Source organism: Lynx rufus, unplaced genomic scaffold, assembly GCF_022079265.1.
Source record: "Lynx rufus isolate CCGP_SWC_20201006 ecotype Redwood Valley unplaced genomic scaffold, mLynRuf1.p SCAF_4, whole genome shotgun sequence".
NCBI classification, from domain to species: Eukaryota; Metazoa; Chordata; class Mammalia; order Carnivora; family Felidae; genus Lynx; species Lynx rufus.
Window position 1 is genome coordinate 117424038 of NW_025814856.1, and position 19583 is coordinate 117443620.

General features: G+C 42.0%; 1 protein-coding gene across 1 annotated transcript in view; it reads right to left on the bottom strand.

Annotated features, from left to right (window-relative positions):
- Positions 1–4131: 4131 nt before the first annotated feature.
- GSDME (gasdermin E) overlaps positions 4132–19583 on the bottom strand; it is a 56167-nt gene continuing 40715 nt past the window's right edge. Inside the window, exons 7-9 of the mRNA XM_047096248.1 lie at positions 18223–18418; positions 8173–8246; positions 4132–5456 (exon numbers count right to left, since the gene is read on the bottom strand). Coding sequence (XP_046952204.1) covers positions 5226–5456; positions 8173–8246; positions 18223–18418 — 501 coding nt within the window. The 3' untranslated portion in view covers positions 4132–5225. The remainder of the gene's footprint in view (positions 5457–8172; positions 8247–18222; positions 18419–19583) is intronic.

Consider the following 19583-nt stretch of genomic DNA (forward strand, 5'->3'; position numbering starts at 1 on the left):
GAATTTTAAAGCATGGTTCTCTACCACTCCTGCAGTACATGGCAGTACTTTCTTTAAAATAATCTCTTTTGTTAAAAATAGAGATGGTGTACTTCTAGCTGAGATCCTAATTCTGATTCTTGACCACCTGACCTTTGATAAAATTTATATCTCCCTTTACTTTTAATATTTCACTAAATAAGGCTAGCTTAGTATTTGTCTTCACCTTAAATTACAAGAAGCAATTTGTATCTCTGATATAGTAAATGCTAGACTGGGAAATCCTTATTAGGCTGCTTTATCCATTTATTTTATGTATTCACTTATATTGAGGTTGTTTACCATTTAGTTTTTTTTAAAAGGCATCTCTTTCAGAGGTTACATAATGAATGGTACATTCCATTCAAGAATCTTACCTCCAGTTTTTTTTTGTTTTTTTTTTTTTGTTTTTTTTTTAAATTTTTCAACGTTTATATTTATTTTTGGGACAGAGAGAGACAGAGCATGAACGGGGGAGGGGCAGAGAGAGAGGGAGACACAGAATCGGAAACAGGCTCCAGGCTCTGAGCCATCAGCCCAGAGCCTGACGCGGGGCTCGAACTCCCGGACCGCGAGATCGTGACCTGGCTGAAGTCGGACGCTTAACCGACTGCGCCACCCAGGCGCCCCTTACCTCCAGTTTTAAAACAGCTCTGAGGTTGTAGTTCCAGCCTTGGAAGAGGGCCTTATCTGCTCTCAGTGGCGTTGGTCAGGAGAGTCATTTAGTTTAGAATGCCACCTCTAAGTCCAAACCTTTAGCGAATTCTTGCTGTTACTCACAAAAGTTAAGCAATCCAGTACTCTCTTACATCCAACCACATTCTAATCTTTGCCCCCCTTAAAGCTGCCCTACCTTAATTCTTATGGCTGAAATTTATCACTGCAGCCCTATTGTTTAGCCCATAGTATTAAGTTTAAAAGGCCTCTGTTTATTTGTAGGGAGAAATGTTTGGCTAGACCCACTTAGTGGACCTTGAATCCGATATGAAGATATCTTAGTTGCATTCTTTCTCATAGCTTCATGGCTGTTGGCTGATAATGCTGTGCTGTGATGAATGTGACTTGCCTCCACATGCCAGTCAGCCAGAAGTGACAGTTCCTTCCCTTTTTTCCCCTACTAGTTTTTACTGTTTTCTAATTTCTAGCACAAACTGAATGAACACAGCTACAGTTAATGTAAATGCCACTTAATACTTGGGAGAGCAATTGACTCCATGCTTGTAAACCTGTCTTGAGTCCTACTGAATAGGTATTGTTGACACAAAGCAGAAGCTAAAAGGTCTGATCTTAAAAGTTGGACTGGATATTTTTGTTGTACTTTAGCCACAGCAAACTCTGGGGGCAGAAACCTACAAATATGGCAGGCCATACCTGAAATTTAGCTTTCCTCCTATCAGTCAAGGTGGCCTGAGAGCTTGGAGGAAGTGGAAAAAAGCAGAGCACTCAAAACTCCTCAGCTATAAATTACCACTATTAAACCAGAAGTCATCACCAGTTAACATATGTGGGTTTTGTCTTATTCTTAAATAGGAGAGACGGGCAGTGGGACAAATAATGTTGCTTTGAAGACATAAAGCTTGTTCTGGTAAACGTGGTCCAAATGAGGAATGCCTTCATCTTTTCAGGTAGAACCAAATTTGAAGAATAGCTCATCTCATCTGTAATTGAAATATAAGATAAATATTCCTTTTGGTTGTGTGTCCTCTTTGAAAAAGAACAACCAACTGCTGTTTCTTTGGTAATGTTGACTTTTAAGGAAGTGGGATCTAGGGTTTTGCTGGAGAAGAATGAGCACTAGGGTTCAGCAAAACAAGTGTAGTTTTCTGCATGTTGAGTTCTGTTAGAGCCCATGGTGAGTATTTGATGTGAAAACCTTGCTTTGGGGTCCCCCTCCCCATTTCAGTTTGGTATATCTCTATTTTGAACACAAATGCATGCTGTTTTTAACCTCTAGTCTTTGAAATGGTTGTAGAACTTTTTTTTTTTTTAACAGAAGACAAAATGCTTGTTAGCAACCTAAAAATAAAAGCTGAACAAGCTGCTTAAGTTTTCTAATGAAAAAGTTTAAAAATAAAATTGGATTGCTGCTGCTTTCCAAGTAATTGTATTATTCCTGTGTAAAAGAAACATTACTGCTGTCCTTGTATAAATAAAATTTTCCTGCAGTACAATTAAGTATTGAGTTTTCAGAAACTGTCCCTATAAATTTTTTTTGCATATTTCCATATCCTGTCCAAACATGGGAGATTGTATATTCCAGGTAAACTATTTTTGTATATATAAAAATAAATATTTAATATTGCAAACAATGCAGTGTTTCATTTATAGGTAGAATTAAGGTTTAGAGGTAATACAGAGGATATCAGATTAGCTTTGGTAATTACTTTTAAATGCTAATAATCTTTGTAAAAAGCCTGTAATAACATTGTTTTTCTCACCAAAATAAATATATAAATTTTTCACCTGCTTCTCTTCTTTAACAAGGAAACCCTAACTGTTGTTTCCTTTGTCCCAGCCCAAGTGATTTGGTGGCTTTCAAAGGTGATGTACTCAAGGAAAAAGAAACTGCAGACACAGGGAAGATTAAAATATAGGATCAAGAAAAGGCCTTTGTGCTTAGATAGCGTGAGATGCTAGGACCAGCCAAGCAAGAGAAGCCCCGGTGGGAAAGACAACGCCTGCTGGGGCACACAGCTCACCCTTGAGGCCTGCGGTGGAAAAGGGAGGTGGACCTGCCAGGCTGCCCAAGAGGTAGACGCATGACTGTGGGTGAGTGCATGAAGCCTGCTTCCAGAAAAGGTACTTTGCAACTCTTTCTCAAGCAAGTTTCTGGGATTCCCTACCTTGTACTTCAGAAACTGCTAGTCCAGTGTACTTCTCACTTCTATCGTTCATTCTTTCATCTTACGCTGCCAGTATTCTACCACTGCAGTAAAAATATTACCACAAATTTAGCAGCTTAAAACACAGACTTAGTTCTGTAGGATGGAAATCCAACATGGGTCTCGCCAAACTAAAATTGAGACGTTTCCCAGGGCCTGCCCTGGCTCTTACTGCTGGAGAGAGAATCTGCTTCCAGGCTCCTGTGGGTTGTTGGCGGACTTCAGTTCCATGGTGTTGTAGAACTCAGGTCCCCTCTTCCTTCCTGGCTGTCAGGTGGACTGCACTCTTGTTTTTGAACTGACCTCTCCTGTTCCAGAGCTAGCAACAGCACTGAGTCTTATGCCACATCTTTCCTGCATTTTCTTTGGCCAAGTATCTCTCTGACTCTTCTGCCTTTTTTCTTTTAAGGGCCCACCCAGATAATCTGTCCATCTTAAGGTCTGTAACCTGAAAAACACCTGTCAAGTCCCTTTTTGGCATGTAAGGTAACATGTTCACAGGTTCCAAGGATTATTACATTCTGGACCCCTCTGAGGGACTGTTCCAGGGCCATACCACACTAGCTAATGTGTTTCTTTCTGCACCCACTTAGGAAAGAGGAGTGGTCATGGAAACATCTGAGTGAAGGTGGCTGGCCTCTTCAGAAGTATTACCCTATTTTCTGTTTTCTAGGTGATCTAGTCTACTGGAACTTGTTTCCAAATGTAACTATTTTTAATAGTTCTTGATCTCAAGCAGTAAATAAAGGTACATTTACAGTTAATAATTATATGTAGTGATGAAGATTCCAGTTAGAAGAGCCTTTTGGAGGCCCAGCACTACTTTGTCCACAACATTACATTGGGGTCTGCTAAGGAATGGCAGTAACTGGGGGGTGGCAGGGTGGCTAGGAACACCTGTAGCAGTATAGGCACATCCTGGGATGGCATCTTTAGTTTTTGTTGCTTTGGGGTGGTGTTAGTTGGTTCATTTCAACTTAGAGGCTCATGCATACAAAATTCTAACAGGAACAGAAGGGTAACTCCCCTAGCCTTGCCCCAACTTCTAACTCCTCTCTCTTCCCCCAAGGAGCCACTGTCAGGTTTCTTGTGGGCTTTTTTAATGTTTATTTATTTTTGAGACAATGGAAAGGCACAGTGCAAATGGCGGAGGGACAGGCAGTGGGAGACAGAATCCGAAGCATGCTCTTGATTCTGAGCTGTCAGCCCAGAGCCCAATGTGGGGCTTGAACTCATGAACCGGGAGATCATGACCTGAGCCGATGTTAGATGCTTAACTGACTGAGCCACTCAGGTGCCCCTTCTTGTGGACTCTTAAAGGAAGCTCCCGTTGCACTGTGGTACATGTGTATCTATTTTTTATACAAGTAGATTCTTCTTACACAATCTGTCCTCAGTTTGTTGTTTATAAAAGTTTATTTCAGAAAGCCAGAAAGGCAATGTATAGTGCCATAGCTGTAGCGCAACTATTTCCATTTCTGCAGATTCCTTTAAGGTGCTTTTTTTGTTGTTGCCACACAATGTGCAGTTTTTTTCCTCATGCGTCCTAAGATTTAGTCTCATTTTTGACTGAAGCAATGAAAGCGTTGTTTGCTTCATCTCTTCCATTTTAACATTCGAGTAGATGACAAGGTTATTTATATATATATGTATATATGTGTATATATATATATATATGCATGCTGAGTAACATGTTTCTCTTCAACAACTGCGACTTCTCATCCTCCCTGCTCCTAAAGTCAGACCTCTGGCAGGAGGTCCTAGCTACTTTTTACTAAGGGAAAGAAGGGATTTCAGGTCCCCAGTGGATATTAGCAATGGAATCAAGGGCACTAAAGAGACATTCCATGCATTTTTATAGAAGAATGTCAAGACAGAATTAAAATATGTAGTATTTTACAAATTAAACATCCAGAATGCATAGGAAATCAGCATTGTTCTAGACCTAGAATTGGTATGTTAGTCAAAGCATGACAAAAATGAAATGTATATAGCTAGACCCCTAAGGAAGGGTGTCCTGCTATGAGATCATTTTAATTTTATTCAGCAGAGGAATATGTATACTGTAGTGGTATTTACAGTTCATTTCCTCAATCAGCACATGTTCTATAGACTCAGCTATCTTTGTTTATGAAAGAAAGTGATAGATGGACCTATCTCGCTGTAGAAGAGGATTTTAACTAAACAACAGCTTAGAGTTCTCAACCCTGTGGGTGCTGGAGTTACCTTAGACACTGGGCCTCTTGGTAGCTAAACTCAGTAGTATCTTAACAATTCTGAAAAATACCTAACTTTGATGGTCTTGTACTTCTAATTCACATGTTATTAATGTGCTCTGCGTAAAGCACAGAGCCCACTGAGGCTTATATAAAGAATTCGTGGGACAGTGTTGGGGTCCTCCTCGGTGACAACTTTTATGGATGACGGCAGTCTCTCCAGGTTCACGTTGACTGTGGCAAACAAACGCTGTGCGACGCCAAACCTTTCTAGATCCTTCAGAGGAGCCAAGATTGGGTTTTTAAGATCAGATACTCCATCAGCCGAGAGACCATGAAACTGAAATGACATGTTTAAGCAAATTCACTTAAAATGTTATAGAAAATCCACAGAGAAAAAATAGTTTTTTACATTCCTCAAAAGGAGCACCCTTAAGATGTAACAAATAACAAGATTTATGTGACCTGGGCCCTGACCTTATGCCTGAGTTTTCCAATTTGCCTGCAGTTCTGACAGTCCTTCTACTCTCTGAACTCTGTATCTTCTCCTAGATTCCTTAACTTCAGGAGATTACGAAGTTCAGAATGTAACTTTCCCATACACACAGTATGTATTGTTTAATGATATTAGAATTTCCTATACAGCTGCTTGATCTCCTCAAAGGGATAAGTACCACAGTTTAGTTATGCTTCCTGCCTCAAGAACCTTTCTTTTGCTATTCCTTCTACCTGGGATTCCTCTAGAGTTCCACATAGACCTTTTCTTCTCCTCTCTCATGGTCCATTGAAATGCCACGTCAGAACAGCCTTTCCTGATCTTCCCTCCACCCCCATATCCCAACGACTATTACCCTACTGTCTTTCTGAAGATAGTCACTGTTTAGTCTGTTTTCTAAAATCTAAGCTTTTTAGGAGGCTGGTCTGTCATAGAACATAGGGCCCTCAATGTGCTGAATGAGAGTTCACTTCAGCTGCTGCTCTAATTGCAAGTTCTCAGATTTTTACACAGGCATTGAAAACCAGATCCAATTAATGTAGAGAGTAAAATTTAAAATAAAAAATGAAGGGAATCCAAAAAATTTCCAGAAATGTCCTGAGCAATGATAACCTTACTAAAACTTGCCCCAGTGGCAGAAGTGCAGCACGCATTTGATAAAAGTAATTACCACAGGCTTAACATCAGCTTTTGGTCAAGACCATCAACTCTGTTTGACTTCAGAGTGGACCAGGCTTGCTCTTTGAGCACCACATCCCAGCGATTCAAGAATGAGCTCTACTGGCACAGCCTCAAGACTGCCTCTAGCAGGCTGTGTCTGGAGTCTAGTGGACAGGGGCTGAGCAGCATCCAGCTTCCTACTCTGAATATCTGCCGGGCCCATGGGTCCAGAGACCCTTCTAGGTATAAAAGATTACAGTCACCCAAAGGGTGGGGGCAGGCGCAGAATTAGCAGTCTCTAACTCACCTTCTTCCCGGTTTGGCAAACACATTAGTGTATCTGATGCCGTTCTTCCCAAAGCCCTTCTGAAAGGCTCTCAAAGTTATTCTGGCCACCAGATAAGAGAAGACAGGAATACAGGTAGAATTTTGTACCCTGTTCTAAGTAAATCCCTATAAGAAACACAATACCCAAATTCGTTCAGAAGGCAGGAGCCTCATTGTCTTTAGCGTTGCTGCAGTATCTAGGGCAGATTATGTGAAGATACCCAGGAAATTCTTCAAAAGAAAAATTCTTTGTCTGTGTTGAACAGCTCCCAAAAACCACACAAATGACTCTGTGGGCTTTTGTGCCACTGTAGAATACCAGCCATTCTAGAACCCTAAATGTGGCTACCTTTAGACCAACAAAGCAGAACTTGGATGACCAGATCTAACGCAGACTACAAGGAAGATGACAATGAAGTATGAATTTGTTGGGAAAGGGAATTAGCTAATGTGGTCTTGCAGTAATATACACACAATTCAGGAAGTATTTCCTGAATGCAGTAGATAATTTTGTAAATCTTAGGACCCTGGGAAATGCTAAGTGCAAAGTTACTGCTATGCTCATCATTACAGACAAATAGATGATACTGTTTTCATAACTACACCACCAGCCTTTACCCTTAGCTGACCCCAGAACAAACATGCTGGCACGTTTTCAAGTAGTTCAGTTTTTGTGGTCACAGTACAAGAACCCAGAATTCCTCCACCAGTGGGTAGAAACTGCTTTCAGTTGTGAATGGGCTGTAAACTGTTCCTTGGAACAATGCCCTTGTTCAGATGTCTTTGCTATTCAGAGAAGTACCCAAGGCACTAAGCATGGTGCTCCAAGTTCTCAGGCTAGATGGATAACAAATTTCAGGGTCCCGTCCAGGCACTTAATCTCAATACCTACTTCCCAGATCTGGGAGCAGAGCTCTGAGCTTTGGATTTTTTAGCCTACAAAGCATGTTTGTTTTGACTCTTTGTAAGTAACCAGACCTTAAAATAATCTAGCCTGGTATGCTTTTGTTCTCTGCCCCAGGTTGAGCAACACTTGCCCCATTCGAGTGACTTCTGGGCAGTGTATTGATGGTTCCTTCTATTAATGACCCAATTTGTAACTTAAAAAGGTAAGGCTTAATCTTGACTCTCCAGGGCTAAGGTCATCACTACCTAACTCTGAGACCAGTCTCCTCTTAAATACCTTCCTGGTGAATTTGAGGCAGAGCTGTATCCAACTGGCCTAACCATAACCCTGCCAAATGGTGTCAGGTTCCTTCCCTGCAATGTTGCAACCAAACCTTGACCAAAATTCTCCAAACACTGGGAAAAACATGAGATTTGGAATCTAACGGCAAAGTTGAGAGTCCTACCCTGCTAACAAGTTCTTTGTACAAATCCTTTTCCTCTCGATCTCAGTCTTCCCATAGGGTAGGGTGTGTGGTGTGATGTGGACAGTGTGATACAAAAAAAAAGTGGAGTTAATAACATCTGTTTAACCTATCTTGAAGGGCTGTTATGGATGAGAAATCCTAAAGGTGTTTTATCAGTTGTCGGGTGCCCATCCCCAGGTCCCATCTGAGAGGTTTCTTACCAAGTGACACAGCGCAGGAATAATCTGGAGTTTACAGCAAGCACCCAGCAGAACCGCTGCATTGTCTGGCATTTCTGCAGGAGACAAACATCAGTCACTGTCCAAAAAACCCATGGGAACAGGCCAGCCCCTGAATTGTACCTAATTTATACTTTAGTGCTCTCCCATCAGCCAGGCAGAGAACATGCTCAGTCTCAGTAATTACTGAAAAAATGAAAGGTGCTAAAGAGGCAGCAAAGGCCTTTTAGGTGGGAACCAGGTAACCAGCTCTGTGTTCACTAGAGGATAGTCCTTGACATTCAATTTGCCAATCAGGAAGAACTGTACAGACTCAAGGAAAAGCAAATTTATGTAGAAAAGTAGAACCTACCTTTTCTTAAAGACAACAAAGGTGAAGAAGGAAGCTTGTGCCCCTCCCAAAGCCAAAGCAAAGGCTTTGAAGGCCAAGAAAAGGGTGCTGAAATCACACACACACACACAAATCTACGTCACCTACCATCCAACAGGCCAAGACACTGTGTCTCCAAAGGCAGCCCAAATACCCTCAAAAGAGTGCCCCCCGACCAGGAGAAACCCACTTGACCACTATGCCATCATCAAGTTCCCCCTAATCTTGAGTCAGCCATGAAGGAAACAGAAGAGAATAACACACTTGTGTTCATTATGGAGGTCAAAGCCAACAAGCACCAGATAAAACAGGCTGTGAAGCAGCTGTATGACATTGATGTGGCCAAGATCAACACCTCCATCAGGCCCAATGGAGAGAAGGCAGCATATGTTCAACTGGCTCCTCACTATGATGCTTTGACTATTGCCAATGAAATTGAGATCATCTACATGGAATCCAGCTGGCTAAATCTAAATTTTTTCACCCAAAAAAAAAAAAAAAAAAAAAAGTAGAACCTAAGATTTGGTGATAAGAGCTGTGTTTGAGCTCTGCTACATATTTAGGGTAGGACTTTGGGTATACCTCTCTGAGCATGTTTCCTCATTTGACCATAGTTTTGTTTCTGCATATGCCAGAGAACCAAGTAAACTGTGAAGGGTTCCTTCCACTCAGGTCACTAGTCATTTTGGGGAGAAAAATGCAACATGGCTGGATAAAGGGGTGGCACTGCAGAGCCCCCCCAGCCACCCACACTAGCTTGACACAAGGGGCACCAATGGCACAATGAGTTGGTACAGGGCTGTGATGAGGCTGAGGGCTACACTGGAAGGGCCCTGCCAAGTCCCAGGAAAAGGAAATCCACATCAATGTTATTCAAAATGGATTTTAAATACCAACCAGGATAAAAACAGACGCAGTTCTAAGAGAACCCAAATCCCTCAGGCTATAACCTTTGAACTGGAAAGGCAAAGAGAGAAATGAGTCACCTGTTGCATCATCTGGTCCAGGGACCACTCATGAACTCCCTCCATTTCCTGCATTCGTTAGCAGCCTTATTTATAAATAGCAATATGTCACCAAGGCTGTGGCCCAGCAGAGTACAATGAAATATAGCCCATTTCTAAGACAGAAATGCTGCTAGGAAGATAAGGCAGTTCTCCCTCTTGAGAACCCCCTAAAATTGCATTTAAATGTTGTGTGTGCATTTGCCCACAGAGAGGGTCCACAGTCCATGAATTATCAAGCAGGCCCTTATCCCAAATCAGGAAGATGCAGCTGGTAAATATATGACCCCAGGTGGAAAGATCACAGGACCGGGAAGGGCAGTGACAAAGTCACCTGGAACATGATCATGTCCTGGCCGAGCCACTGTCACACGTCATCTCCCGTGTTTATGCTTCCATTCCCTCACTTTTCTGGCTCCTGAGTCCCATGTAGTCATCATCCACTCTCCCTTATTCTTAGAAATACTTTAGTTCCAGGTTAGGAGGATAGTCATTCACTATTTTGAGCAATGGTGGTAAGGAGAGAAGGATGAAATAACAGCATCTGCTTTACAAACCATACCAACTAATTTTACCACTTTAACTTCCCTGTGGGTGCAGATGATTATCTTCCCCTATCTCAGCATCTAGCAGTGCCTACAACACATAAGAGGCCTCTTCAGTATTTCTTGAGTTGAAATGATTTATTTTGACTGCTCTTCTGTATTCTGACTCTTTACAAATGAGACCTGAGGAGTTCACACTTAAGGTCACAAAGTGGTTGAGGAAGAGTTCCAGACACAGGCAAGATGCTGGATAAGTTAAGCATGAAGAGACTGGTTCAAGGTGCAATGTAGGAAGATCCTGAACCCACCTCTTCCTGTGGTGCCCCAAATCTCCAGCTACATATGGAACAATATCCTCTGAAAAAAAACCCACAACCACCAGAGCAACTCCTACACATCTGGCAAGCAAGGAACATCCCACATTGAAGCAGGTAAGAAAGGCTGAGCCACAAAGTCACCATAAACCCCACCTTTGGCACAGTGACCCACAATTGGAAGAGAACTTAAAAGCTTCTCTATGAAAAGCAAAGAGTTTGAACCCTACATTTTTAAGACAGGCACCACAGGAACCAGCTCCTTACACCTCTAGCTTTGAAAGCCAATGGGGCTCATGTCCTTGAGACCCACAAGGCTATAGCAAACTGAGAAATGGTTCATTAAAGCCTTGCACATGGACTTACCTACACCAAGGCAGCCCTTTGACAGGTGTCCAGACTTTCTGTGCAACAGGCTTGTTATCTTAAAGCAGCAATCTGGGGGTGCCTGTGTGGCTCAGTCAGCTAAGCATCCAACTTCAGCTCAGGTCATGATCTCACAGTTTATGGGTTTGAGCCCCACATCCAGACTCAGAACTTGGGGCCTGTTTTGGATTCTGTGTTTCCCTCTCTCTGTGCCACTCCCTGCTCACACTGTCATTCAAAAACAAACATTAAAAAAGAAACAAGCAGCAATCTAAAGGGCAGACACCTCAAACACAGGAGAGGCCTGCTGGAGTACACTGTAAGGATAGATAGCTGCCAGTGCTTACCATCTTTGCATCCTTCTTCTACCACACTCCAGAGCACCAATATCGCCTGGAGGGGAGCCATTGCACAGGTCTGATGCTCTAGTTTTTATGGCTGCCAGCCAGAGAATACCTCTTGATCACCTGGCTCTGGTGGTGAGCAGGCTTGAGATCCTGGGCCCCATGGGACAGTAACAAATGGAGAGAGTTCTTGGCTGCCTACTACCCCCAGTTTTCCCATGACAGGCCTACTTGAAGAAGAAGGGGAAGATGGCAGCTGAGTAGGAGGAACCTAGGCTTGCTGCATCCCACAAATACTAGACAACTATCATATCATCCTAAGGACGCCAGAAATCTATCTGAAGACTGGCAGAATAAACTCCACAACTAAAGGTAGAGAAGAGGCCACATCAAGAAGATAGAGTCCAGAGTTGTGGCTTGAGAGAGAAATGGATCATGGCAACCGCAGAATGGAAGGAGCAGTGGTCACAGAGAAGGGTGAAACACAGGGGAGCACACAGAAAAAATGAATCCCCACAGCAATTGGCTTGGAAAGCAAAAGGGCACTTACTTCCTGAGTTCTTGCAACCAGTGGTGCTTAAAGCCCCGATTTTTAAAGGACATCGCCTGCCTTCTCTTCAAGAGCAGCCCCAAATAGCCTGCAGACATACAGCATGAAATAGCAATCTGAAGAGTGTCTTGGGGCACACACTGAGGAGGTTAGTTGCTCATCTGAGAGCATGTTCTAGAGAGACAGTGTTCATGGAGAGACCCCTCTGAGAACATAGGAACTGGCAAATGCCTTCCCCTACCCCTCCCATTAACATAAAAGCAGAGTCACCTGTAGTAACCAGGGCAAGGGGCACCTGGCTGGCTCAGTCGGTTGAGCATCCAACTTCAGCCCAGGTCATTATCTTGTGGTTTATGAGTTCCAGCTCTGCATTGGGCTCTGTACTGACAGCTCAAGGCCTAGAGGCTGCTTTGGATTTTGTGTCTCCCTTCCTTTCTGCCCCTGCCCAGCTTGCATTCTGTCTCTCTCTCTCACACAAATAAATAAAAACATGTAAAAAAATTTTAAAGTTCTAAAAAGTGTAATGCCAACACTTGGTACTTAACTCAATTATACCTAGCTTCATGCTCTGCAAGAACCACACTTTCCAGTCATGCTTGCCCCATTCCCAGCAGGCCCCCCCTTCAGAAGAGGGCCCCAAACTCCTGACAACACTGCATCTCCTGACTTACACGTTTTGTGAGGCCTCTGTTCCAGTGGCAGCAGCAATAGATCTCATTAACAAGCAGATCAGAGCACACCTAGTTAAACACACCAGCTCAGGCCAAGGACCAAACTCTGTCCACAACAGACAAAGAGAGCCTCTGCAGACTAGTCTGAAGGATAAAGTAGCCAGGACACATTAGAGACACTCCTGGAATCACCAGGCCTTGGGGAACAGGGGCCATTACACTGCAGAGCACTACAGGATCTCTTCTTCATAAAGCCCTTACCTAAGGGTAAGAACAGAAGATGTAGCTAGCTTTCCTAACAACGAAACAGGCACAGAGACTTAGACAAAATAAGAAGACATTTTGTCCCAAATGAAAAGACAAGGCTACCTCAGAAGTTCTAAGAAAAACAGATATATAGTACCATGCCTGGTAAAGAATTTAAAGCTGTGACCCTAAGGATTCTCATAGGACTTGAGAAAAGAGTGGAGAACACTAGGGAGACAATTAACCCAGAGATAAGGAATAACATAGCAGAGATAAAGGGCTCAATAAACAAAATGAGAAACACTCTCGATGGAATGAATATCAGGCTGGAGAAAACACAGGAATCAATTAATGATAGAAAAGACAGTAATGGAAAGAAATCAAGCTGAACAAAAGAGAAAAAATAATTATGCAAAACAAGAATAGACTTAGGAAACTCAGTGACTCCATCAAATGTAATGACATTCACATTATAGGAGTTCCAGAAGAAGCAGAGAGAGAAAAGGAGCCAGAAAATTTATTTGAAGAAATAATAGCTGAAAATTACCCTGATTCAGGGAAGGAAACCGATATCCAGATTCGGGAGGCACAGAGAACCTCCAACTAAATCAGCAAAAGCAGATGCACACCAAGACATACTGTAATTAAAATGGCAAAATATAGTGATAATGAAAAAATATTAAAAGACAGGGGCACCTGGGTGGCTCAGTCATTTAAGCATCCAACTCTTGATTTCAGCTCAAGTCATGATCTGAGGGTTGTGGGAGCAAGCCTCAGTATTGGGTTCTGCACTGGGCATGGAGCCCATTTAAGATTCTCTCTCCCTCCCTCTGCCCTTCCCCCACTTGTTTGCTTGCACTCTGTCAAACAAATAAATAGGTAAATAAAAATTTAAGAATAAAAGCAGCAAGACAAAGTAACCAGTTACATACAAAAGAAAACACCATAAGGCTATCTGGATTTTTCAGCAGAAACTTTCCAAGCCAGAAGGGAGTGGCAGGATATATTCAAAGTACTGAGTGGGAAAAATCAGCAGCCAAGAACACTGTCCAGCAAGGCTATCATTAGAATAGAAGAGAGATAAAGATTTTCCCAGATAAGCAAAAACTAAAGGAGTTCATGACCATTAAACCAGCCCTGCAAGAAATACTAAAGGGGACTCTGACTAGAAAGGAAAGATTAAAAAATAACAGTATGAAGGTCAAAAACACAAAAGCAATAAAAATGAGTATTTCTGTGAAAAAAGTCAAGGAACTCACAAAAAAGACATAAAATATGACACCATGTACTTAAAACATTGAGAAAGAAGGAGTAATGAATGGGTTCAAACATAAGTAACCAACTTACATGCAGAAGATGTTATGCTATGTTATGTTCTGCTACATGCAGAAGATGTTATGTACACACCTAATGGTAACCACAAACCAAAAGCACTAGTAAAGAGGCAAAGAATAAAGAGATAGAAATGCAAATATATCACTAAAGAAAACCAGTAAACCCTGAAAGCAAGAAAGGATCAGAGAAAATGTTCAGAAACAACCACGAAACAAATAATAAAATGGCAACAAATGCATATCAATAATATCTTGGAATATAAATGGACTAAATGCTCCAATCAAAAGATAGAGAGTAACAGAGTAGATTAAAAAATAAGACCCATCTATATGCTGCCAACAAGAGACTTATTTAAAAAAAAAAAATTTTTTTTAGTATTTATTTTTGAGAGAGAGAGACAAAGTGGAAGCAGGGGAGGGGCAGAGAGAGAGGGAGACACAGAATCTGACACAGGCTCTAGGCTCTGAGCTGTCAGCACACAGCCCGACGTGGGACTCCAACTTGGGAATGGTGAGATCTTGACCTGAGCTTAAGTCAGCAGATGCTTAACCGACTGAGCCACCCAGGCACCCCAACAAAAGACTTATTTTAGACCTAAAGACACCTTCAGGTTGAAAGTGAGGGGATAGAGACACATTTATCATGCAAAAGGATGTCAGAAGAAAGCTGGTATAGCAATACTTATATTGGACAAAATAGACTTTAAAACAAGACTGTAACAAGAGACAAAGAAGGACACTATATAATAATAGGCCATCATCCAGCAAGAAGACATAAAAATTGAAATATTTATGCATCCAACATGGGAGCACCCAAATACATAAAGGAGTTAATAACAAACATAAAGGAAATAACTAATCTATAATAATACAGTAACAGGAGGGGACTTTAACACCCCACTTACATCAATGGACAGATTATCTAAACAGAAAATCAGCAAGAAGATGGCTTTGAGTGACACACTGGACCAGATGGATTTAACAGTTATATTCAGAACATTCCTTCCTAAAACAGCATAATACACATTCTTTTCAAGTGCACAAGGAACGTTCTGCAGAACAGACCGCATATTAGACCACAAACAAGCCTCAACAAACTTAAAAAGATCAGTCATACCATGCAGCTTTTCTGACTACAACATTATGAAACTAGAAGTCAACCACAAGAAAAAATCTGGAAACACCACAAATACATGGAGGTTAAATAACATGCTACTAAACAATAAATGAGTCAACCAGGAAATTAGAGACAAAATTAAAAATTACATGGAAACAAATGAAAATGAAAACATGATGGTCCAAAACCTTTGGGATGCAGCAAAAGCAGTCATAAGAGGAAAGTGTATAGCAATATAGGCCTGCCCCAACAGCAAAAATGTCAAATACACAATCTTATACCTAAAGGAGCTAGAAAAAGAACAAAACCTAAAACCAGCAGAGGGAAGGAAATAATAAAGACTAGAACAGAAATAAATGATATAGAAACTAAGACAACAATGGAAGATCAATGAAACCAGGAGCTGGTTCTTTGGGGGGGAGGGGGACAAAAAATTGATAAACCTCTAGCTGGACATATCAAGAAAAAAAGAGAAAGGACCCAAATAAAGTCACAAATGAAAGATTAAAAATAACAAACACCACAGAAATACAACTATATGAGTAGTATAAAAAATTATATGTCAAAAAACTGGATAACCTAGAAGAAATGGATAAATTCCTAGAAACATATAACCTACCAAAACAGGGGAAAAAAAAAATAGAAACTTTGAATAGATTACCAGCAAAGAAATTGAATCAGTAATCAAACAACTCCCAAGAAACCAAAGTCCAGGACCAGATGGTTCCACAGGCAAATTCTACCAAACATTTAAAGAAGAGTTAACTATGCTTCTCAAACTATTCCAAAAGATAAAAAGGAAGGAAAAAAGTTCCAAATTCATTCTATGAGAGTAGTGTTATCCTGATAGCAAAACCAGATGAAAACACCAAAACAAAACAAAACAAAACAGAATTTTAGGCCATTATCTCTGATGAACATGGATTCTAAAATCCTCAAGAAAATACTAGCAAACCAAACCCAAACCCAATACATTTAAAAAATCATTCACCATGACCAAATGCAATTTATTCCTGGGCTGCAAGGTTGATTCAATATTCACAAATCAATGTGATACATCACACCAATAAGAGAAAGGATAAGTTGGTTAAGGATCTGACCAGCTCAGGTCATGATCTCATGATTCATGAGTTCAAGCTTTGTGTCGGGCTGTATGCGGACAGTTCAGAGCCTGGAGCCTGCTTCAGATTCTGTGTCTTCCTCTCTCTCTGCCCCTCTCCCTGTCTGTTTCTCAAAAAAAAAAAAAAAAAAATTTAATAAGAGAAAAGCTAAGAACCAAATGATCACTTCAATAGACACTGAAAAAGCATTTGACAAAGTACAACATCTATTCATCATAATAACCCTCAACAAAGTAGGTTTAGAGGGAACTTAACATAATAAATGCCATTTATGAAAAACCCACAGCTAACATCATCTTCAATGGGGACAAACTGAGAGTCTTCCCCTAAGGTCAGGAACAAGATAAGATGTGTACTCTCACCACTTTTATTAAACATAATAGTACTAAAAGCCCTAGCCACAGCAATCAGACAACAATAAAAAAGGCATTCAAACTGGTGAGGAAGAAGTCAAACTTTCACTCTTTGCAAATGACATTATACTATGTTTAGAAAACCCAGAAAACTCCCATCAAAAAACTAGAACTGATAGGGGCATCTGGGTGGCTCAGTCGGTTGAGCATCCAAAACAACTGACAGCAGTTGTTCTGACAACTTGTTGTCAGAAACAGCAAGTAAGTCTCAGGTTATGTGTCAACTCCCAGTGGCTGCCTATGTGCAAGGCTGCAGAGAATTTGAAACTTTGTCCAGGTTTGAAGGAGATAGGGGCATCTGGGTGGCTCAGTTGGTTGAGCATCCAAAACAACTGACAGCAGTTGTTCTGACAACTTGTTGTCAGAAACAGCAAGTAAGTCTCAGGTTATGTGTCAACTCCCAGTGGCTGCCTATGTGCAAGGCTGCAGAGAATTTGAAACTTTGTCCAGGTTTGAAGGAGAAGGGGACTGTGATGCATTCACCATTTCAGCCACATACTGCATATTTCACATCACTGAACTAGGCTATTGATAGAAATATTTCAATAAGTAATAGGGCATGTGAAAAAAAAAAAAAAAAAAAGGCCCTTCACAAACTGGAAAACTCTGGCCAATAGATTAGCCCCTAATAGAATGGCTATATCGAAAGACTCGAGTACACTGATGTTAACATCAGGGAGGAAGGGTCTCTAGTAGTGTTCCACAGGCCTCTATTTTATGTCCTGTCCTAGTTAAAACATGTATCCATGACTTAGAACACAGCATATATCCATAGCATATATACGTAACATATATTCGTTGGCATGTAGAGCTAGCAAGAGCAAGAGCAAGCTAGCTGTCTGATTAATTTTTTAAAACCTGATAATCTCCTTGGCCTCTGTTTGTCTGTGGTGCTGGGGAGCAGCCATGAATGCATCAGGAAGTCAACACCTCGACTAATATCATCATGAAGGGAAGTTGTGGGGACAGAGATCCTAGGCTGCTGTGCCAGGTCTTGCCTTTCCAAGAAGGAACTGGAAGCCCAGCCTCCTTACGTAGGATGACTACCTTCTGATACCCAAGACCCTCCGGCATGGTGAATCCTGGATGGGAGTGATAGAGGAGTGGCAGGGCAGGGTCCACTGCTAGATAACCACTGCACCACTGTGCTCCAGAAGGGCCATCCCGGGACCATCGTGGAAGCTGTGTTGCTGCTGGGCCCAGCATCCTAGTGCATTGGGATACTCTCTACAGTCTCCCTGCCCAAATGTGCACAAGGTGGCCAATAAGTCTGCAATGAGGGTCAGAAGTACCAAAACACTAGAGGAAAAAGCAGTAGGCAGATGGAAGCCACTTCCATGCAGCAGTGTCAGGGCTCAAGTATGAATCACAGGCTGTGTTTGAGGAGATGCCTTCCTGTGCCGCTGAGGGTATGTGCCTGCAGACAGCCCTCCTTGGAAGAGAAAAGAGAGAGTAGAGGAAGCTGGCATCACACTCAAGTCTTTGACTTTTCATGGCGATGATATAAGTTTCCTCAGCCTTTCACTTACCCTCCCTGTACTGCTGAAAGGGAAGTAACCATATTTACCACATCTTCCACAACAATAAGCAAAGCAATTTCAAAGCCACAACAGCACTTTCTTTCTCTCTTTCCATACCTGCTAGTGCACTGACCAAGAAGTAGGCTGTAGAAAAGAGCTCCTGGTTGCTGATTGCATCCTCTGGGCCTGGACACTTGCCCTGCATTCTGTACCCCACCAGACACAGGAAAGCCATGAGGTCCTGCTGCTGTGGGGGCTTCAGCTTCCCCAGTATTGCCATTGGGAGTGACAGGCCACTTAATATGTCCTCACACTGCATAAGGAAGAGAAAAGAGATGGATGTAGTAAAGCCAGAGGCCAAGCTGAGCCTCTGCCCCATGACACGCAACCCCTTGCCCTTCCACCATCTCCCAAGTAAAGCAAAACCCTAATTCCTTTCTGTTTTTAAATTACTAATCCGCCAGGTTAGATTTCCTCATAAAAAGAGTAAACAGCCTTTCCCAGGTACTATTCTTTCACAGCAAGGGTAAAATGGATGCAGGAAAACCTTCCAGGACAGGGCAGGGTCTGTCAGGTCGTGCCAGAGATCAGGAACAAGTGACTACATACAGCACTAAGGAGGGGAACATAAAAACATTATCCCATCATGTTATCCAGCTTTAAACTTGGCACAGCAGCCCCCAACCACATTCCCAGCTAGACCCAGGGCAGCCCCATTCGTGAGCATTGGACCTGCTGGAAGGTGGGTGACCCTGCTAGTAAGGAGTGAGCTCTCCTCCATCATCACCTTTACATCAGGTGCATTCGTAGAAGAGCCCACCAACCCCCACTACCTGGGAAGCTTGTTTCTCCTGCACTTGACAGGACACCTGATGTTCTTTCCAAATGTACTACTGGTCTGATATTTCCCTCTTGGAGCTATTCTAAGAAGTATAAGTCAGGGGCTTTTTGAAACATGTGTGTTCTTCCTGGGGCTCGTACACCCTCCTCTGAGCTGCACATCGCCCAGAACACCCAGATGTCTTGGACTGTTAGACTCTTTCTACAAGTATAGGGTCCCCCACCGGTGGCCAAGCTCTTTTGGTACAGTCCAATTTCAAGAGGGGAAAATAACATGAATGCTCTTCTGGAAATCATAAAAGCATTGAATCAGAAAATCAGAGTTCAAAATCTCTGAATAATAGAAAAAAGAAAAGAAAAACCTATCATATAAATCATCTGCTCTAGCCCCCTTAAGGAAGGAGAGTACAAAGTCTGGCAGGTTGCCAGGTGGTGTGTCCTTTACCATTTGTACAACTAATAGTTAAGGAACTCAACCAGAAAATCCTGCTGCTACAAACCAAAAAAATACAAAGGCCTGCTTTTCAATCTATTCTAAATAGAATAAATTGACCTATTGGACTCTGCCACACAGCCCCCTTGTAGTGGGGCTGAATAGAGGCCCCCAAAATATATGTTCACCTGGAACTTTAGAGTTT